Genomic DNA, 23,238 nt, shown 5'->3' on the forward strand with positions numbered 1-23,238 from the left:
TAAACTTAGTTTGATTTTGACAAAAAATGAATCGGTTGGGTTCTTTGATATGTTGAATCTAAAAATGTACTTAGATTCTTGATTATTGGCCCAGTTTTCAAGTTGGTCCAAATCTGGGTCCAAAATTAAATTTCATCAAAAATTGAATAAATGGGGTTCTTTAATATGCCAAATCTAACTGTGTATTACATATTCTTCATTTTTGGTCCCGTTTTCAAATTGGCCTACATTAAGGTCCAAAGGGTCCAAAATTAAACTAAGTTTGATTTTAACAAAAATTAAATTCTTGGGCCTCTTTGATATGCTGAATCTAAACATGTACTTAGATTTTTGATTATGGGCCTAGTTTTCAAGTTGGTCCAAATCAGGATCTAAAATTATTATATTAAGTATTGTGCAATAGCAAGTCTTTTCAATTGCACAGTATTGTGCAATGGCAAGAAATATCTAATTTCACAATATTGTGAAATAGCAAATTTTGTTTTAATTAGAGTTATCTTTCTTTGTCCAGAATATTAAGCAAGAAATATCTTATTGCACATTATTGTGCAATAGCAAGATTTTTTTTTTATTGGAGTTATCTTTCTTTGTCCAGAATCAACTTAAATCTTTGTTATATACAATATACAATGTATATTCACTTTTTACTACCAACTGATAAATTTAAATAATCTTTACCATTCAGTGAAAACACGCAGTTTTTTTACATCTTAATATTTTATGATGTATTTAAATGAGTATTTATTGTTGCAAACTCCAATAGAATATTTTAATTGAGATTAGTTTTGGAATAAGGGAAAGGGGGATGTGATTAAAAAATTGGGTTCAATTTTTCTCATTGGAAATTTCATAAATAAAAAGAAAATTTCTTCAAACTTTTTTGAGAGGATTAATATTCAACAGCATAGTGAATTGCTGTAAGAGAAAACAAAAAAAATAAGTTCATTAGAACACATTCATTCTGTGTCAGAAACCTATGCTGTGTCAACTATTTAATCACAATCCAAATTTAGAGCTGAATCCAGCTTGAATGTTGTGTCCATACTTGCCCCAACCGTTCAGGGTTCAACCTGTGCGGTCGTATAAAGCTACGCCCTGCGGGGCATCTGGTTTTAATCTAATGTCAATCATTGGGATAGCCATCTGATTACCATAATTGCCTTTCGTTACTTAGTCTTAGAGATTAAAATTGGGATCAGATATAAAATATATTTAATATACAAACATAAGCTGGTGAGAGCCATATATACTATACATAAACACTGTAAATTCAGATATTTCGATGTTTTTGTTATGGAGAAAAATGCGACAGAGTTATAATGGCAATAATTTAAACTCCCATTTTGAAATTTAGACTATAAATTAAACAGAATTATTCTCAATATCTCAAAAATTAAAATCACATTTTAGTCTAAATTGACAAAATCATAATAATGAATACACACAATAATTTCTGAATTTGCAGTATACATTACTCACATAAGACAATACATGCACAATACAGTAAAAAACAAGAATTTTAAAGAGATCACAATAAATAGCTATAACTCATATTTAGAGAAGAATATACCAACAGACATTGGACTGACATGGAAGTATCATACCTACCGCTGTGTGAGTGGGTGTATAATAGATCTACATGTATCATAATAATCTAGTGCATTATCACAAACAATATGATGCAATTTTTCATATGAACATAAGGTGTTTTTTACAATTTAATTGAAACAAATTTACTTTGAACCAATTCATTATTTTTTTTTATCAAAGAAACTTTTGAAAAATATAAATAAATATTTTTTTCTGTAACTTCACATATTTTATGAATGAACAAAAATTCTTTTATATGTGTGCATGAATCACATTTATACAAATTAATTAAATAATTAGTAATTGCTTTTATCCAATGTGTTGATTTTCAGGGTCCTTCGCACCACAGGTTAGATTGATACAGGCCTCAGGACATAACTTGACCATAAGCTGGGCAGCAGACGCGACAACAAATCCATCTACTTATATTGTATCTTATATGTAAGTAAAAAAAAATACCAATTGTCATCACTTTTCAACATTCTATCTAAAACCATATAACATAATGTTATGAAAAATTGTAAACAATGAGGACATACTATGTAATATTTGCCACTGAACTCCAACCCATCGTTATCATCCCTTATCTAATATTTTGCAGTGGTTGCAACTATTTAATGTATAATTTTATTTAATGATCTTTGATATAGCTCTTATTTAAAACCTCTGTCTGAAATAACCAAAAATATTTTAAGTCTTTAGTTCACTGTTTGATCGCTGGTTTATTTATGTCTGTCATATTTGTTTGTTGTGATTCGTTTTGTTTGAAATTAGATAGTTACCGAGTTAGATTTCATGTCATGGCTTTCATAGCCGATTAAATCTTATGGGTTTTTTGCATTGTTGAAGGCCTTATGTTTGCAAATACATATATATCCACTTCATTTGAAATTGCATTGATAGTTGTCTTATTACGATCAAACCACATCTCCTTATTTTTATATTAACAAGCAAGTATTCAATAAAATTATGTAAAAAAAGAAAAGACTTTATACATGCTGACAAAGGAGAAGGTCCGGTAAGGACACATTTTGGCCTCAAATTTCAGTTCATCTGACGAAAGATTTCGACCACTTTTTAAACACTTAAGTGTCTATTTCACTTGATTCAATTAATTTATGTGAAAGATTTTAACTGATTTAGTCATCAAAAACGATCCCATCCAAGCTCAAATATGATAAATCTCCCAAATATGCCAAAAAACGACACTTTTCAGATGGTTTTCGTCAAAAACGAAAGTAGCCGCATCTGTGTTCATCCACAACCTTTATATATGTTATGTATTATCATAAAATACAACTTACATTTCAATATTAAGGATGAACACGAATGCGGCCACTTTCGTTTTACACGGAAACCGTCTAAAATTTAACTAAAATGATAGAATTTTTAAGATTTCCGTAATTTAGCATGACTTAATAGTGCTGCAACCCGATATATGTGCATTGTATTGTCCAAAAAAAAAACATATTTATGTAGCAGAATCATTTAACTGTCCAAAAGATAACTAAAAGTTTTCATTTTAACAATTTTGTAAAACTTATATTTTGGGACCAAAAAGGGTTCTGACTGGACCTACTCCTTTGTTTGTTGAGGTTGAGAAACATTTAAAATTATCATGTCCTCTATTTTTAGGGATCTAAGGACTTCAACGTCAACAAATGTTACAAAATGTGCAAATGCGAATTTTTGTATCATAACAGGCTTAAAACCCATGACCCAATATTTTGTCACAGTGTTTGTGGTTAGTAATAAAAACATACAGAGACCACATAGAATATCAAGGTTTTCTACAACTGAAGCAGGTAGGACAATATTTTGTATGTTATATATTATGGGCCTTTGGAAGCGATTGAAAAGAAAAGAAAGAATATTGTATACACACAAAATCAATACATGCACAGCAAAGAAACAAAAAATGCAAAGGAAACTTTTATCTGAAGAGTTACAGAGCAAATGATACCAATATTTCTGAGACATTCCTTCTGACAAGAAAAAACAACGTGTTAATGTGAACTGAAAATTTTTCCGCTAATAGTAAACTATGCATTTTTTTCTGAATTTAAACAACATTTTCTTGATTCAGACTTATTAAATATGACAGCAGTTTTCATTCATTTTCATATTCATATTATAGGTTGCACTTTGTAAATACAGCTGTTTCTGAAAACACGCCTCTTTTGGGGAGAAATTGAATATTCATAGAAAATTAATTTTATTTACATACTGGTTCCCAGTTATGCTCTCTGTGTTCCATATCGCAGAGACAGAACTTGGGAATGTTACCAGTAAATGAACATGTGCATATTGTTTACATTGAAATCTGTGGTAACCTTTCATTCGAGGTAGGGGTAGTTAAGAAAATTAGTGTAAGTTTAAACTCTGAGAAGTTCAGGGCATATAAACGTTGAAAATATGCCGCACAGCCCTATATTTTGACCTTTGAAAAAAATTGTGGTGCAAATGAACTTTCAATTCTAGGATAAGAGTTTTTCAAAACTTCATAGTTAAAGTGGTACAGTTTTAGTCGTAAAAGGAGTTCTTATGGGAAATTGCATTGTCAATATTTACAGAAATGCAACCTATAGGGCCATAATAAATAATAGGATTGTTTGCCCAAACGCTACCTACCCAGAAAAAAGCTGCCTACTCAAATTCTTTTATTGTCGTGATTTGAAGAAGTTTTTTTTTAATCAAATAGGCATGAAGACTAATAAGCATCTGATACTCCAATTTCTTTTTTTGAAAAAAAAAAAAAAAGCCTACCTACCTACCCACTGTCTCAACCTTTGGGTAGGGTTTGGGCACACCAAAATGTTTTTAAGTGTGGCCTAATATACCTTAAACACAACATTAGAATTGACAGAAGAAAGGCCCTTTCAATGTTTGTTGGTTTTTTTTGTGGTAATTTTGCTTTGTTATTCCTTTAACCTTACAGTAATGTAAATGGCAATTTTACTAAATTGTGCACAACCTCCAGTATTCCAAAATTGGTTCTTTCAACTTTACATTATCGTGGGAATGGATGAAAGAATATTTTTTTTTACAATTTTTTAAATATTCCAGTTTGTTCTAATGGTGACAAGGTTTTTTTTAAATTTCAGTTCCAGATCCACCGTCACATGTTAAAGCCTTTATAGACAGTGAAGAAACAACAGATATTAATAGTCCTATCAGTGTTAATTGGACAGCTCCAAGTAACAGAAGTGGTACAATACTTGATTATATAGTAGGTTTTTTTATTTTGTTTATTTGTATGTTTCAGTGTTAAGAGTGGTAGCCATTTCGCTACGCTAAACAATAGATGAAGAAGATATGGTATAAGTGCCAAGTATACATTTTTGTTCATTGACCAGCTGAAGCTGGCCTCCATGTATTTGATTAATGGTCTTTTGCTGTATTATGCTCTTTTGTTTGGTTATTGTGTCTTTGACACATGCCAATTTGCATTCTCTATTCTTTACATTATTCATGAATGTTTATTGTAGATACTAATTATCCATTCAAGGCATTTATTAATTTTGAAATTTGATATGTAGACAAAATTGAATAGTCGGGTGATACGTAAAATATGAACCAAATCATTGGAATAGAAAAAAAATATATTCTTTTACACCATTGAATATCCAGACAGTCCCAATTTTTGTAGAAAACTCATATTTTTTCATTGATACAATTGTACCCGTTTGTTAATGAGTTGTCCCTTTAAAAAAAAAAGTTATTAATGTTGGTTACAGTCAGGCAGCTCAAAACCATTTTTGTGTAATACATTTTTGTACTGTGGAATAGATTCATATATATTCGTTGGATACCAAGTTTTTGGGTTTTCATTGGAAAGGTGATCAATTTAAATGTACAACGGATTTCTAAAGAAATGTATGCAAGTTTTCCAAAACCAAGAATTAAAATATCCATAAATATGCAAGTTTTCCAAAACCAAGAATTAAAATATCCATGAATATGCAAGTTTTCCAAAACCAAGAATTAAAATATCCATGAATATGCAAGTTTTCCAAAACCAAGAATTAAAATATCCATGAATATGCCTTGCAAGTTTTCCTAAATCCATGAAAATTGGTATCCACAAAAAATAAATCCACATTGTGATAATCCATCAACATATCCTGTGACTATTTCCAGCTTTCATGTTAACTTGTCTATGGTCCTATTCGGTTGATACTTATATTCTGGCTAGGGCATGCTCTTCTCAGGCTGTTTATGTTGTATATCATGTATATATCTACATCAAATCTGTTCAATGTGTTAAATGTTAAAGTTTGTGATTTGGTCGCTATTATTAGCATTACTTATAATATGTAGATATTGTGGAATCATTATTATACCCCACTGAAAAAGTTCTGTAGGGTACTGTGGATTCATAATTATTCCTTGGATACCAATTTTTGTGGATTTCATTGGAACAGCTGAACCACGAAATTGTGATTTGGTCGCTATTATTAGCATTACTTATAATATGTAGATATTGTGGAATCATTATTATACCCCACTGAAAAAGTTCTGTAGGGTACTGTGGATTCATAATTATTCGTTGGATACCAATTTTTGTGGATTTCATTGGAACAGCTGAACCACGAAATTAAATGTTCAACGATTACAATGTTTTCCATAGGCTTGTATTTATACTCCGGCAAAACCTCAAAATTAAATATCCATGTAATTGTAAGTTTCCCCAATCCACCTAAATTACTACCCACAAAAATAAATGAATCCACAGTTTATGTTTTTGACCCATTTATCTGTCTGTCCTTCATTCTGTTCATTAAGTACAAAGTCGAAAACCTCATCACTTCGATCTTGAATAATTGGTGTTCTGAACCAGTTGTCAGTTCAAACCACTTGACCTGAATGGTCATAAGGGGAAAACATTGGAAGGTATATTCACAAATTATCCCACTTCTCCCACTTCTCCCCCTTTCCTTATGTCTTGATTTTAATTTTGTTTTAATTCTATTACATGTACTTTACAAATTTTTTACAGATTTATTGTCAGGATACAAAAACAAAAGCAATAACCAAGAGACCTGTAATTTTTACCACAGGATATATTACACCATTAAATGTTGTATATGGACACACATATCATGTTTGGGTAAGTTTACATTTGTAATGATTCTAATAGAAACCAATTTATAATCGGCAAAAGATATTTTCTATTTGCACAAATTTCATTTTCAGGGAATGCAGAACAACAATGAATTGATGTTTGTTTTCCAAATAGGATATTAAACGGACATTTATTCCAGAGCTAGGTCCCCCTTGTTGTGTATTGTGTAACCCCTGTTTATTCTTTCCATCTGTCAGTCTATGCCATCAAATTTTCATCACATTTTTTCTCAGAAGCTTCCTGAAATTTGTTATCAAGCATGATATACTATGTAATGCATTTTCACATCCAATGCTCTGTTTGTTTAATGCTTATTGTTTGGATATTGTTAATGGGCAGTAGCTGACAGTTCAACATAGTTTTCATACTGTAAACAATGAAAAAATTCAGTTCATTTTCATTCCCACTTAGGTAATATTTGTAGAATTGAATGAAAGTAAGCTGCATTTGGTTTTGATAATTGTTACTTCATCTTTTTTGGCAATGTTTTTTAAGAAGAAATTATCCCCAGATCAGTGTGAACATCATTCAAGTTTGCTTTATTCCATTGATTACATTCAATTTTAATGACCATAAAAAAACTGTCATTACAATATGTTTTATAATTTTTAAGGTGACTGCCGCCACTGTTGTCGGAGAAAGTCTACCATCTCATATTGCTGATGTTACATACCACTCAGATAGAATAAAAAACCAGGTGACAAACTTTGCCGTTAAATATTACAACATCTCCTGTGTTAGCTTAAGTTGGAGTTTGCTGCCTATGGAAAAGAAAGTAAAGAATTATATTGTAACATTTAAAGACAGCTGGGGACAAGACCAGATTATTACTAAAGGAGAAAAGGACCAAACTTGTCAAGGTAGGTGTAGTCACAGTATGTTGGAAAAGTCTTGTTACAAAAAATACTATATATATATATTTCATTTAGTGTGTAGGGCAAGGTATAATCATTGTTTATCTTGCTTGTTAGCTGAACCGTGAAGTCCTTATTATGCACAGTATACTACCTTCCTTTCAAAGAAGTCTAGTCTTACAGATAGATATAGATTGGTTATCTGTTGGACTAGTCTACTCTTAAAGGAGGGTAGTTTTACCAAACCTAATAATGACTTCATGGTTCAGCTAACAAGCAAGCTTAAGCTAACCAAGGATTCTACCTTTCCCTACACACTCAATGAAATCGGCTGTAATACTGAAAAGAGATATTTGTTTCACCAAATTTAAATAATAATGTCCATAGGTATCTGGCTTTACGACTTTAACTAAAAAAAGTAAAAACAACTGTATTGAATACAACAATGAAAGATGTAAGATCTTTAATAAAACAATTCACAACTACATACTTTATTTATAACAAACAACCAAAAACAAATTTCTAAAAAACAAGGCACAACAATGTTCCCAAAATTCGAAAGATAGGCGGAATTTTCAGCAGAACTCTGAAATGCAAATCTAACGTGCAAGATAGACAAAAATTGTGGCATAACATTGTCAGTTAAATTAATTGCAAGTTAGGTTAGGTCAGAAGATAGATGGACTTTAATGAAACTGATTTAGCTGTACAGAAAATCTGAGCTTAGATTGATTATATACTGTAGTTTGATAAACAAAGTAAACTATTCCTGCTTTTGAAATTGTCATGCAACAAAAGTTGCAACTTTGAAATCAGAGTTTAACATAAGTTAAAGTTCCAATTTTAAACCAATGGTCAATGTTTATTAGACTAAATAAACAACCAAATTAATGAACACGTGGTTAATCAATATAGCCAAGTGTATTAGATAATAGAAATAATTTCATTTTGTTATTGTGTATGATAAGTGTATTTTATGTAATAAGATATCGTTTATCCTATAAATCTATTTATCAATATTTCAGTTTGTAATCTATGTCCGTCAGAGACCTACTTTTTCTCCATAAGTGCCAGTAACAATCTTGGTGAAGGACCAACAGCCAGTGCAATATACGTTCCATCTAAAAGTAAGTAAATAAAGTTTATATTCCTTCTACAAGTAAGGGACGACATCAACAGTTCAATGTAGGATAAAAAACTTAATTCACAAGGTTTTTTACTGAACCCCCCACCCCACTCTTAACTTAATTTGGGAAAAATTGATTTATATGTAAAAAACGATTTTAGATATACAAAACTTGTAGAATTTTAACCCCCACCCCAAACTATTTGATTTAAGTTTTTTATCCTACATCGATCTTTTAGTTTTATGTTAACCATGTTTACCTAGTTTAATGTTTGAATGAACAAGAAAGTTTTTTTTATTGGTAAAACAAGTAGAATAATATTTAATTATTTTCTAAAAATCCACGCCTGAACATTTAACATGAGAATGATAGAAATGTATGTTTAGTTGCTGCAAGGATTAATAAAATTGAGACTGAAAATAGTGAACATGGCAAAGATACAACAATCTGAGCAAAGAGCAGATAACAGCTGAAGGCCACCAATATGTCTTCAGCCCAGCAAAAATTTCCTGCATTCAAAGGTAATCCTCAGCAGCCCCCTAAAAAAATGTTTACTATTACATTGAAATTGGACATCATGCTAAACTCCAAAACATATAAATGAATTAAAAATCAAAATAAACATACAAGACTTTCAAAGGCCAGCTGAGTCTCCTGACTTAGAACAGACTTAAAAAATGTGGCAGGGTTTAACATGTTTCGTGAGATCTCAACCCTCCCCTATACCTCTAGCCAATGTAGATAAAAGCCTGTTATTGGAATCGTTGAAGACCATTAAGCACTTTTAAAACAAAGAGAAACAAAAGCAGTTCTTCTGATGTTTTTTATAAGTTTTTTATGAGATATAGTATATTTTTGTACTTTTATCTGACATTCTTATTTCTCAAATTTTGGTATTAAACACAACTATACAATAGATCAGTTATGACCACAGCATACACAAGTCAATACTGTAAATTCATTTGATAATTTTGAAGGTACCATTTTTCATGAAACTTGATTTCATAGTTTTGCCAAAATTTGCATTAGTCTATGAGAAAATTTAACTTTGTTGAACATTTCATGAAATATTAGTTGTTCAGCTGTACCCACGAAATCCATTTAAATTGGTACCCAATATATAATGAATCCACACTATTAAATGATTTAAATAGGATGATCAACAGTGGGCTAGTTAAAAACAAATGACACTCTTATACTTCGTCATGTTCCACAGTATCCAATCCTTAATAAATATGAGATTTATGATTTCACATTAAGTTTAAGATAATGTGTGGATCTTTATGACCCATTTATGGGCAACATGTTTTCTGATCTGTGTGTCTGTTCGTTCATTCATCTGTCCATTCTTCTGTCCCCCCTGTCCAGGTTAAAAATTTTGGTTGAGATAGTTTTTGATGAAGTTAATTCTAATCAACTTGAAACTTAGTAAAAATGTTCCCTATGATATGATCTTTCTAATTTTAATGCCAAATTAGAGATTTTACCCCATTTTCATGGTCCACTGAACATAGAAAATAATAGTGTGGATGGGGCATCAGTGTACTTGGGACATATTCGTGTTGTATATTGATGTGATTCTGTTATATTCATTGTAGGCAAACTATCATTAAGAACTTTTTATTTTGAATTTCCAGGAACATTTTCCTATCTGCCCTCATGGGATGAAGCAATTTTCCAGTCATCGGATAATGGTGTTTATAAAATAAAATGGAACCCACCACAACATGTTGATAAAAACATGACACTGGTAAGTCAGTGGTTATGAACACTTAGCTCATTTTTAACCGGATTTTTGTGACAAAAATGTCGGTTATTGATTTGGGGATGCTCGGCAGGCGGGTGGGCGGGCGGCAATCAAATGTTGTCCGTGCATTAACTCATGAACCGTTCAACCAAAGCTTTTAAAATTTTAATATGTTGTTACTGACAACTAAATGAAGGTCAAGTTCAATAATGGCGATTTTGACTTTGTCCGTTCAGGAGTTATGGTTCTTGAAAGATTGAAAAATGGCGTTTCCAGTCATGTCCGTGCATTTACTCATGAACTGTTCTACCAAAGCTTCCCAAATTTTAATATGTTGTTACTGGTGACAAAATGGATGTCAATTTCAATAATGACGATTTTGACTTTTACCGTTCAGGAGTTATGGTTCTTGAAAGATTGAAAAACCGTGTTTCCAGTCGTGTCCGTGCATTTTCTCATTAACCATTCAACCAAAGCTTTTCAAATTTTAGTATGTTGTTACTGATGACAAAATAGAGGTCAAGTTCAATAATGACGATTTTGACTTTTTTCGTTCAGGAGTTATGGTTCTTGAAAGGTCGTAAAATGTTGTTTCCATTCACGTTGTTGCATTTACTCATGAACCATTCAATCTAAGCTTTTCAAATTTTAATATGTTGATACTGATGACAATATAGAGGTCAAATTTGATATTGACGATTTTCACTTTCACCAATCATCAGTAATGGTTCTTGTGATATTGCAGGACACAAATAAATGCTAATAATCCGGTTTGCTGTCGTTGTGACAGCCTCTTGTTATGAATATTTCTGTAACTTTGAAAGAAGAAAAATTTAGAGGGATATGGGATTAAGAGGGAATCATCTATGACCTGTGGAAAGATTCTCAACTTATTTTTGAATAGTAATAGCAAAATTTGCAAACCAGTTACAATTTTTTTTTTTTAAATTACCTTATCTAGTAGTTGTTACTTTATTTGGATGAAATAATGTAATGATATTTCAATCACAGCAGAAATGTTAGGCCAGTGATACATAACACTGTAAGCCTCATATTTCTTATACTACTTACTTATAAACAAGTAACAGGCTATTATTTGAACTTGGAATTATTTTCAATTATGGAATTTGCATAATTTCTTGTGTTTAAAATTTTTAATTAATTCCGTGTTTATTTGGTATTATGATCATTTGTGAGGTTCATAACATTTTCCATACATTGTATTTTGGTTAGATAGTGTTGTGCGCAGCACAGTACATTCTATTAAAAATGTAATATTTTCTTGTAATAGAAATTGTTGTGCGCAGCACAGTACATTTCAGTACAGAATAAACATGGAATTTATAAAAAATTTCAATAACAAGAAATCAAGCAAATTTCATGATTAAAAATAATTCCAAGTTCAAATAATAGCCTGTTTTAAAAAGTGGAGATAACTTGTACTTTACAGCATTGTTATTGATATTTTACAGTCCTATACACTTTTCTATGACTACAATCCACAAGATATGGATGGAGACAACTACGTTACAAAGGCTTTAAGTAAAACTGTTACGGGTCAGGCTTTTACTGTTGTACACAATCTACGAGCATGTGAATCTTATTCATTCCTAGTGGCTGTTTCCAAACCTGGACGTTGTCCACCATCCAGAGAACGAAAAACAATGCAGACAGGAGAAGGTAAAGTAATAAAAAATAAAATCAATATGGCACTCTGAGGAGAAGTCAAAATAGAAAGTTCATAATCAAATTGCAAAATCAAAAGCACGAACACATCAAAAGAATGGATAACAACTGGCATATTCCTGACTTGGTACAGACATTTTCTTATGTAGAAAATTGTTGATTAAATCTGGTTTTATAGCAAGCTAAACCTGTCATGTGTATGACAGTCACATTAAATTCCATTATATTGACAGCCATATGTAAATAATTCTTCTTCTCATAAAAAGCTGAATTTATTTATATTAATGCTGTTCAGAAATATCTTTATGTTTGCAATGCCAGTTGAAAAAGGCTCACATTTAAGAAGGGGTATACCTAATTCTATTTTACACTATATTGATGGTGAAGAATGCTTGTACTATATAGGGCAGTTGTGAACACCAATATAGTGTAATAAAGAATTTGTTTATATTAATGAATTATATCATTTCTATATCATTGACAATAATTTTCTCTTTTTATGGCCCCACAACACAGATGTCGGTGCCATATAGTTTTACCATTGTCCGTAATTCCGTCTTTCCGTCTTTCTGTATTTCCTTCATTCCATCATTCCGCAACAAACCACGCCTTCAGATATGGGGCTGAGTTTTGGGTATGTGAGTTAACTATGATGAGTTACAGATCAAGCTAAAGTTTTGTTCCACTCCACTACTTTTCGCTGAAACTAAGGGCTTTGGACTTTATTGAAAATCACAGTCTATGGATTTTTTCTCTATTCCCCTCCAGATTTTGACCTGATTTTTGATTTGTGAGGCTACCATCATGCTTGTGTCCACATGTGTTTATATTGATATTGCAGTTTTTTCAACTTTTTGGAATGGGGACATTCGTGTCGCTTTGACATATCTAGTTCTTACCAGATTTATCCTTTTCTTGACTTGGTGATTATTTTAATTTAATCTGCATGCAAGGAGATATTTATCCACTTGAGTCTGACAGTTAAATTTTCAAATGATCTCAATTTGATGGTAATTCATTCCCATTGAGTTAATGTACTATATCTGATTTGAAAAAAACAACTTTTTTAGTTATACCTACTATTCTTATAAAAAAAACCTATGCAATGATTTTCCCATTTACAGTGTTTAAAAGTGTGTTTTCTCTCTTAGATGATACTGCCCAACCAGAGAATATAGAACCTGTATTTGACAAGAACAACCCTACATCATTAGACATATCGTGGAATGCTGGATGTTATGATCCTAGTGCACCATTGGTAAGTAGTGATGGATGTAATGACTGGATCTGATTTTAATAGATAAGTAGTTGTGGTATGAGTACATAAGAAGATTTGGTATGAGTACATAAGAAGATGTGGTATGAGTACATAAGAAGATGTGGTATGAGTACCAAGGAGACAACTCTCCATCAAAGTCACAATTTGTGAAAGTAGACAATTATAGGTCAAAGTACTATATTAATGTTTTAATATAGGTACCAATCTTCAACCTTACCTGAAACAAAAGTGTAACATCACAACATTGTACAACATTTTAAGTTAAAGAAAAATGCTGTCAGTACTGTATACTCTTTCAAGATAGACAAAACTGTGAGAATATTCTTTGGTGAACAAATCTTTATGTCTCCCTCAGGCATGGGAAATAAATGTATAGTATTACTTGTAATTTTGATAAAGATATATTGTTTTTGTTTTGACTTGTAGATTTTTTTTAAAATGACTTTTAACAATTTTGAATTTTCAGACTTTACATTTCAATGACTGTTTTTTTTTAGGGTTATATTGTAAACTTGACAGAAGTCAAAACAAGAAGAAGTAGTATCAAGCAAACACTTCCCACTAAAAACAGTACAGTGTATTACAGCTTTAAATCTGGCCTAATGAGAGGAGCTACTTATATACTTAGTATAAAGAACGATTTGTCCAAAGCCCGCTGGTCAGAACCACTCACTATAACAGTGTGTAAGTAGTAATATTTATTGAAAATTGAACACTAGTGACAACTCAATATAAAAGTATGGACATATTAAGTATCTCTAATAGTAATTTTGAGAATAGAAAATAACACACTGGTCAGACCTCTATTCAACATTATCGTACCTTAGGTAAGTTTTGGAAATTTTAATTGGTTTAATACTGTCACATGGTGACCCCCTATTGATCGGTATGGTATCAGTATATTTCATATGGGGTTCATGACGAAACACCAAATCCAGTGTTTGATTCATAATCATACACAAAGTTTTTTTTAATTGCAAGGCCTAGAAATTGGTGATGCTAGGGAGACCTGATTCATTCATATTTATAAGGTTTTTGAGGAACCAATGGATACCGTAATACCTGTAATGAGACAATCAATTGTATTATACTTCACAAAAAAAGGTCATTTCAGACTAAAATGCAATATTGAAAAAAATCCTGTTTAATTCATTCGAAGCATTTCAAAATCTTAAGTATTAATTATTGTGATTATAAACCTGTCACACTTTTCACAATAATAAAAATATCACAATAATTTCAGAATTTACAGTTATAGCTTGCCCTATTACCCTCTTAGCAATATAGATGTGTTATGTATACAGTGTTTTTTATATTGAAATATGTTCATTGTTTAATTTCTAGTGCCTTATGGAGCACCTGAGGAGTTTAAAGAAATACTAGAAAAGGATGACAAGATTAACCTATTCTGGAAACCTCCAAGTGGAGCAGTTGGACATATTCAGGTCTGCATAACTCCAAAGTTAATAGATATAAGAAGATGGGGTATAAGTTCCTATGAGACATCTTTCTCATTCAAGTCACAATTTGTAAAAGAAAAACAATTTTAGGTCAAGGTATGGCCTTCAAAATGGAGCCTTGGCTCACGCTGAAAAGCAAGCTATAAAGGGCCAAAAAAAATTACCATTCAAACGGGAAATTCAATAAGCTGAATGAAGGAAAAGAATTGATTATTGTAGTCAGAACATTTTAAGAGACTTTGTTCTATAAAGGATACCTGCCACTTTGGATTTTTTCTTTGGAAATATGAGTTTAATTCGAAGATATTGAGATTTTTAGAACTTTTTCACTTTGTTTTTTTCCTGTTCATTTATAGATATATGAGATAAGAGTAAATAGTTTTTCTACTTTTTAGCTCACCTGGCCCGAAGGGCCAAGTGAGCTTTTCTCATCACTTGGCGTCCGTCGTCCGTCGTCGTCCGTCGTCGTTAACTTTTACAAAAATCTTCTCCTCTGAAACTACTGGGCCAAATCAAACCAAACTTGGCCACAATCATTATTGGGGTATCTAGTTTAAAAAATGTGTGGCGTGACCCGGTCAACCAACCAAGATGGCCGCCACGGCTTAAAATAGAACATAGGGGTAAAATGCAGTTTTTGGCTTATAACTCAAAAACCAAAGCATTTAGAGCAAATCTGACATGGGGTAAAAATGTTTATCAGTTCAAGATCTATCTGCCCTGAAATTTTCAGATGAATCGGTCAATCGGTTGTTGGGTTGCTGCCCCTGAATTGGTAATTTTGAAGAAATTTAGCTGTTTTTGGTTATTATCTTGAATATTATTATAGTTAGAGATAAACTGTAAACAGCAATAATGTTCAGCAAAGTAAGATCTACAAATAAGTCAACATAACCAAAATGGTCAGTTGACCCGTTTAGGAGTTATTGCCCTTTATAGTCAATTTTTAACCATTTTTGGTTAATTCAAGTAATCTTTTACAAAAATCTTCTCCTCTGAAACTACTTGGCCAAATTAATCCAAACTTGGCCACAATCATCTTTGGGGTATCTAGTTTAAAAAATGTGTGGCGTGACCTGGTCAACCAACCAAGATGGCCGCCACGGCTAAAAATAGAACAAAGGGGTAAAATGCAGTTTTTGGCTTATAACTTAAAAACCAAAGCATTTTGAGGAAATCTGACATGGGATAAAAATGTTTATCAGGTCAAGATCTATCTGCCCTAAAATTTTCAGATGAATCGGTCAATCGGTTGTTGGGTTGCTGCCCCTGAATTGGTAATTTTGAGGAAATTTTGCTGTTTTTGGTTATTATCTTGAATATTATTATAGATAGAGATAAACTGTAAACAGCAATAATGTTCAGCAAAGTAAGATCTACAAATAAGTCAACATGACCAAAATGGTCAGTTGACCCGTTTAGGAGTTATTGCCCTTTATAGTCAATTTTTAACCATTTTTTGTAAATTAAAGTAATCTTTTACAAAAATCTTCTCCTCTGAAACTACTTGGCCAAATTAATCCAAACTTGGCCACAATCATCTTTGGGGTATCTTGTTTAAAAAATGTGTGGCGTGACCTGGTCAACCAACCAAGATGGCCGCCACTGCTAAAAATAGAACATAGGGGTAAAATGCAGTTTTTGGCTTATAACTCAAAAACCAAAGCATTTTGAGGAAATCTGACATGGGATAAAAATGTTTATCAGGTCAAGAACTATCTGCCCTGAAATTTTCAGATTAATCGGTCAATCGGTTGTTGGGTTGCTGCCCCTGAATTGGTAATTTTGAGGAAATTTTGCTGTTTTTGGTTATTATCTTGAATATTATTATAGATAGAGATAAACTGTAAACAGCAATAATGTTCAGCAAAGTAAGATCTACAAATAAGTCAACATGACCAAAATGGTCAGTTGACCCCTTTAGGAGTTATTGCCCTTTATAGTCAATCTTTAACCATTTTTCATAAATCTAAGTAATCTTTTACAAAATCTCCACTGAAACTACTAGGCCACAATCATCTTTGGGGTATCTAGTTTGAAAAATGTGTCCGATGACCTGGCCATTCAACCAAGATGGCCGCCACGGCTAAAAATAGAACATAGGGGTAAAATGCAGTTTTTTGCTTATAACTATGAAACCAAAGCATCTAGAGCAAATCTGACAAGAAGTTAAATTGTTAATCAAGTCAATATCTATCTGCCCTGAATTTTTCAGATGAATTGGACAACTGGTTGTTGGGTTGCGGCCCTCCAATTGGTAATTTTTAAAGAAATTTTGCCGTTTTTGGTTATCTTGAATACTATTAAAGATAGCGATAAACTGTAAACAGCAATAATGTTCAGCAAAGTAAGATCTACAAAATAAGTCAACATGACCTAAATTGTCAATTGACCCCTTAAGGAGTTATTGCCCTTTATAGTCAATTTTTAACAATTTTCATTAATTTGGTAAATTTATGTAAATTTTTACCAAATATAGTTCTCTGTTACTAATGGGCAAAGTTCATGATAGATATAATTGTAAGAAGCAAAATCGTTCAGTAAAGTAAGAACTTCAAACACATCACCATCACCAAAATACAATTTTGTCATGAATCCATTTGTGTCCTTTGTTTAATATGCACATAGACCAAGGTGAGCGACACAGGCTCTTTAGAGCCTCTAGTTTATTAATAGAAGTATGTGCGGTATTGGAAAAGTTCCTATTAAATGTTGGTGGTTTTCTTTTTGCACTCCGGCTTCCTCCACCAATACAAACTGAGCACCATGAAATAGCCAAACACGGAAAAAAGTGGCGTTTAAACTCTAAAAATCAAAATCAAATATATTGGAAAAACTGATGTTTAGAATACCTATTACTTTGTATTTTCTCTTTTTTATATAGAAATATGAGTTATATTGGAAGAGACTGGGATCTGTTAAGGACGACAATAAATTTGAATTCTATAAAGATATTAGTAAAGACCAGCTATGGTATGAAGTTGATACAGACCAAGGAGTTGAATACTCCTTCAAACTTCGTATAATAGATGACAATGGCTATCCAGGAGAATTTGCAGAGGAGCCTTTCATAGACGCAAATGGTAAGATACTAAATGAATAACTATTTGAAATTTAAGTCAGATCAAATACAAAAAAAAACATACAGCATAGTCAGCAATAAAAGGCCCAGAAATGACAAATGTAACACAAGCAACCATGACAGGGCTGTATAGCCTGTCAAGATGGTTAAATCATCGTGTAACACAATTTAAACAAGAAAACTAAATGCCTGATTTATTTACAAAATAATGAATGAAAGACAAATATGATATACAGCAACAAAAGACTACCACAGGATTGCATGTTAGTTGTTCTTTAACTTTGTATGAATACATACATGCGTATTGTTATGCATTTACTTTTCTCCATTGACTAGAAGTATAGGGGGAGGGTTGATATCTCATAAACATGTTTAACCCCGCCACATTTTTGCACCTGTCCCCAGTCAGGAGCCTCTGGACTTAGTTAGTTTTGTTTTATTTCAATTTTAGTTTCTTATGTACAATTTGGAAATTAGTATGGCATTCATTATCACTGAACTAGTATATATTTGTTTAGGGGCCAGCTGAAGGATGCCTCTGGGTGCAGATTTCTTGCTACATTGAAGACCTGTTTGTAAACTCTTGCTCCTGCTTTTTCTATGGTCAGGTTTTTGTCTCTTTGACACATTTCCGATTTCCATTCTCAATTTTGTGTGTTATCATTTTAGTACCTGATGCACAGGCCCAGACAGACATCAAGATATCTAGGACCAGGATGATTGCCATCATTGTTTCTGTGACTGGAGTTGTCATAACATTGGTGCTGGTCTTGGGTTTCTTCATTATCAGACACAGAAGACTTCAGAGGAGTTTCTTGGCATTTGCTAACAGTCATTATGATACAAGATCTGGGACTACAACATTTGAAAGTAATGAATTGGGTGAGTATTTTACAAGTTTTATCATAAATAGTCTTCTCAGGGTATAATTTATGGTAAATGTTTTCAAGAAGAAAAATACAAAGTAATCAATATGTTCAGGTGAATGAAACGTGTGTAACACCCAAAATGCTTTAAATAAACAATTTTAAGTTTGATAAGTATCCCCACAGTTTTCACAGGTCTATTGCAATACACTTCAGAGTTGAGTCTTAAGAAATTTCTCAGTTTCAAGTAGTGGCAGGGTTTGGTGAGGCAGTAAAAATTATATATGCTAATGGGAAATGCAACAAACTTTGACATAAGTTGAACTAGTATATATTTGTTTAGGGGCCAGCTGAAGGACGCCTCCGGTTGCCGGAATTTCTCGCTACATTGAAGACTTGTTGGTGACCTTCTGCTTTTGTTTTTTCTATGGTCTGGTTGTTGTCTCTTTGACACATTCCCCTTTTCAAATCTCAATTTTATTTAGCCTGGAATTTGTTTTTTAGGGCTAGACTTTTCACTGGTATCTTGTGGTTCATACAAATTTATGCACTAGATGTAGTCTAGACTCTATGTGGGGGAAAATATGATTTATTAAACAACTGCAGAAGAATTTAAGAAGTAACAAACAGACATAAACTTATTGGATAACCATTGAATTGTTGATTCAATATGGAAGTAACATTTAATTTTGACTATTTCAGGTGAAGATGAAGATTCTCCAATGATCCAAGGATTTTCTGATGATGAACCTCTTGTTATTGCTTGAAACGTTGTTGTTATGGAAACATAAAATCCATTATTTGTGTTAACATATGCATCATATCATGATTTTATTTTTGCATAATACTAATTGACATATTTGTCACTAAATGTGGTAAAGCTATTCTGTATGAAGATTTATGACAATGTAATAGATGTTATGACAATGTCAAAGATGTTATGACAGTGTCATTGATGTTATGACAATGTAATATATGTAACAATGACAGTATCCATGATATATACTCTGCCTTTTCATGATTTAAATTTATAATTTATTGATATATTGTTAGTGGTTGTGAGTTTATCAGTCAGTATAATATTTTATTTATACAATGCTGTTGGTCACTGTCAGAATTTCCAATCATATTTTGTGTGATATAAAAAGTTCCACCACATAAGTACTCTTTTAATTGGTAAAACCTAAAGGAGAATTGTAACTATTTTTGGCCTGATATTTTTTCAGGAAGCATAGAAATTAAGAAAAAAAACATTGAAGCAATCTTGGACCAAAAATATTTTTTATCTGACGTTTAATGTTAGATTGTCAAATAATTGAAGTTGGTGCATGATTTAGTAATGAAATAAAGGGAAATCTTTATACAGAATAGCTAATTATATTATACTATAATATTCCATTAATGTAACCAAAGATCTTTCAATGTTTGATTTGTGTTGTATCTTTGGATTGTTGGGGGTTAATACAAGATCTGATTAAGAACTAAATTCTATAGTTTTCAGTTTCTATTTCTTTTAAAATGGGGTGCATGAGGCAGATATTAAATTGTATTTTCTCAACTGATTTCTTTTAGTCTTTTGCTTCAGCATTTATTGTCACTTTAGTAATAGAATCTCCAGATTATTTTATTTTTTAAAGAAATTACCCCTTAGTAATAGAAATTTTAAAAAAAATCTCAGACAAAAATCTCAGTAAGTATTTAATTGAAAATCGTGTCTCTGTTTATAAGCTGCCCAGAAATGTAAGCATACAGTTATGTGCTAAGCTGGTTACATTAATATCAATTATCTGTTTATTATTTTCTGTACTATTGTATATTGTGCTTCTAAATTTGTTATTTTATTCCCTAATTTTATTGACACATTTTTGTGGTTTTTGAATTGTTTTGTATATTATTGATGATAAGATATTTATATACTTTGTTCACACTGATACTAATACTTTTTTAATCTCACTGACATACTGACAAATGGAATCCTCATAAGTATACAGCTGATCATATTTTTGTAAATATATATATATTTATCTTTCAAAATAATGATCTGAACATGATAGTAAAGGGACCAAATATTTCGATAGATGGTTAAGAGCCTCCTCATGGGGTTTTTGATTCTGTGTTTACCTCCCCTTTTTAGGTGATTATCTGAATACCAGACCAAATATTTTATAATTGTTTGAAAATCTAGGACTGTATTTTTGATTATTTATCTATATCCAAATTTATATTGGCTAAAAAAATTGTGATAATGTGATCACTTGGACACCCTCATGAGGAGCTTGTATTAGGTTTATACTTACCACATTAAGTATGAGCTTTGAACTGGGGACAGGACACTAGATTGACAATTTATTTTTAAATTGTCAAAAATAAATTTTCAAACAGTTTCATCCAAAAGATTTGTTGTCTATCTGTAGCAATAATATATTTGTGAATAATACCATCTAATAAAGTGAAGAAAGTCCTAGATCTGATGTGTTTAAATTGACTTTACATTAATCCATTCCAGTGCACATTATATCATACAGTTATATAAATTCCTTTGACTATGTGATTTGTATTCAAAATGTATTTTCCCTATAGAGCAATAATTATGTTCGTGAGAATTGCTGACAATGCAGGTTTTAGATTTGTTACAGACATGTACAGCCAATTTTTGTGTATGTGACATAAATGTGTATTGCAACATCTTTCTTCTAAATTAAATTTTTTTGTCATCTGAACTGCTTTTTGTGGAAATGTTGGATATAAGGAACATTTTATTTGATGTAAATATTTTATCTGTATATTGAAAGAGTTGTGTATATACTGTTATATGAAGACTTTAATTTGTTTTTACATGTAGAGGTATACATTTTTTTTTGTCTTGAAGAAATTCCAGAATTGGACTTTATTTTGTATATATTTGGACACATTTGAACTTCTTGGATGAAATTGTTAAGTGCTGGTAACTCAACATTAAAAATAATAACTGTTGAACAGATATTCTCATGTTTATCTAATGCAAAAAAGAAAGAAAGGAGAAAAGATTATGCTGTCAAAAATAAACAAATAATTATTTGAAAATAATAATAACTCCACACACGTTCTTTTGTGTTAGATCTGATTGACACATTTTTGGTATTTTTTTCAAATTATAATTCTATTTAAGTGGAAAAGCTTTAATGGTCTTAGTGGAAGTTTTGTTATGAAATTTGTCGTTGTTATTCTGCAGTTGGTTGTGAATACTCCATAACTATTTATCAATATAACAGCTATAAATAGAAATATTGTAAAAAAAAATGTATGATCAACATAATCAGAAATTGTACACCTTAGTGAAATGATTCAAATGAACCTACAACTGATTATTTGAAAAAAATATTCACATATTTAGATAATTGGTATTTATACATTATAAAACTATGCCAGGATTAATTTTTTTTAAACAAACAAGAATATGATATGACATAAAATATAATGATATTAAAATGCTTTATACAAAATGAAAAAAAAAAATCATACATTTTCTGGATGTGTAAATGATCAAATGGTAAACCTTATATAGCTGTCTCCTTGTTAAAGCACGGAATGTGGTGATAAATATTTATACTTGTTGAAAATTCTACAAATCTCTACATTAAAAGAACAATCAGATAAACAATAGATCTTTATAATTATTTTCTTCTGTGCTTAATCATACTGTCCTTGAATAAATGTTTGAATAACATGTTTTACTTTGTTTATTGAAAGCCATAACTTCATACTACAATAAATAAATTTGGTGTATTTACTGTCTTCTGATTGGTTAAAATTATTAGTTTTGTTTTCAATGTTGTCAATTTTGATGGTGACACGCCCCTTCTGACGTTGTGTATTCATATGCAAAAATTCATATGCAAACATGTGTGTACATTGTTATTGTTAATATAAATAATATAAAATTTTCTTTGACCCTTGTTTTTGATAGAAATTTATTTATAATGAACGGCAATAATTTATTTTGATTGTATTGAACCTCAAAACTAATTTTTGACTCTTCACATTTTACATAATCAGCTTCGTGGATTATTCAATGTGAAGAGTCAAAAATTAGTTTTATGGTTCGATAAATTCTAAATAGATAATAGCCATTCATTAAATAATATATGGAACATTTCATATTTAGCTGCCTTGTGGTGCTGTGAAATATTTAAATAATATCTTCATAATACTGAAAATCAAATTAGCTAACAGTCCTTTGTTCTAAAACAACAAATAGAGTTGAAATAACATATATTTCCATTGTATAAGATGCAATCATATCAGAACATGCATGCCCTGACAACACACAAGGAGGTTAGGCAACCAAATAATTCAGTTGACACACATCCTTTTGGATCTCATGTGTTACCTGCACCTTTTGTAAAGGATATGGGATTTAAACATCTGTAAATAATTTAAATT

At 31.3% G+C, this 23,238-nt stretch overlaps 1 protein-coding gene across 2 annotated transcripts in view; it reads left to right on the plus strand.

The window, feature by feature from the left end:
• LOC134720998 (sortilin-related receptor-like) overlaps nucleotides 1-22,226 on the plus strand; it is a 70,954-nt gene extending 48,728 nt beyond the window's left edge. For both annotated transcript variants that reach the window (XM_063583633.1, XM_063583634.1), the window contains 14 exons: nucleotides 1,923-2,031; nucleotides 3,226-3,395; nucleotides 4,695-4,819; nucleotides 6,590-6,700; nucleotides 7,329-7,575; nucleotides 8,595-8,696; nucleotides 10,334-10,446; nucleotides 11,916-12,123; nucleotides 13,281-13,387; nucleotides 13,906-14,092; nucleotides 14,753-14,853; nucleotides 17,753-17,951; nucleotides 18,620-18,832; nucleotides 19,519-22,226. In XM_063583633.1, coding sequence (XP_063439703.1) covers nucleotides 1,923-2,031; nucleotides 3,226-3,395; nucleotides 4,695-4,819; nucleotides 6,590-6,700; nucleotides 7,329-7,575; nucleotides 8,595-8,696; nucleotides 10,334-10,446; nucleotides 11,916-12,123; nucleotides 13,281-13,387; nucleotides 13,906-14,092; nucleotides 14,753-14,853; nucleotides 17,753-17,951; nucleotides 18,620-18,832; nucleotides 19,519-19,583 — 2,057 coding nt within the window. In that variant the 3' untranslated portion in view covers nucleotides 19,584-22,226. The remainder of the gene's footprint in view (nucleotides 1-1,922; nucleotides 2,032-3,225; nucleotides 3,396-4,694; nucleotides 4,820-6,589; nucleotides 6,701-7,328; nucleotides 7,576-8,594; nucleotides 8,697-10,333; nucleotides 10,447-11,915; nucleotides 12,124-13,280; nucleotides 13,388-13,905; nucleotides 14,093-14,752; nucleotides 14,854-17,752; nucleotides 17,952-18,619; nucleotides 18,833-19,518) is intronic.
• The last annotated feature ends 1,012 nt before the right edge of the window (nucleotides 22,227-23,238 follow it).

The sequence above is a fragment of the Mytilus trossulus genome, chromosome 6, assembly GCF_036588685.1.
Source record: "Mytilus trossulus isolate FHL-02 chromosome 6, PNRI_Mtr1.1.1.hap1, whole genome shotgun sequence".
Classification (NCBI taxonomy): Eukaryota; Metazoa; Mollusca; class Bivalvia; order Mytilida; family Mytilidae; genus Mytilus; species Mytilus trossulus.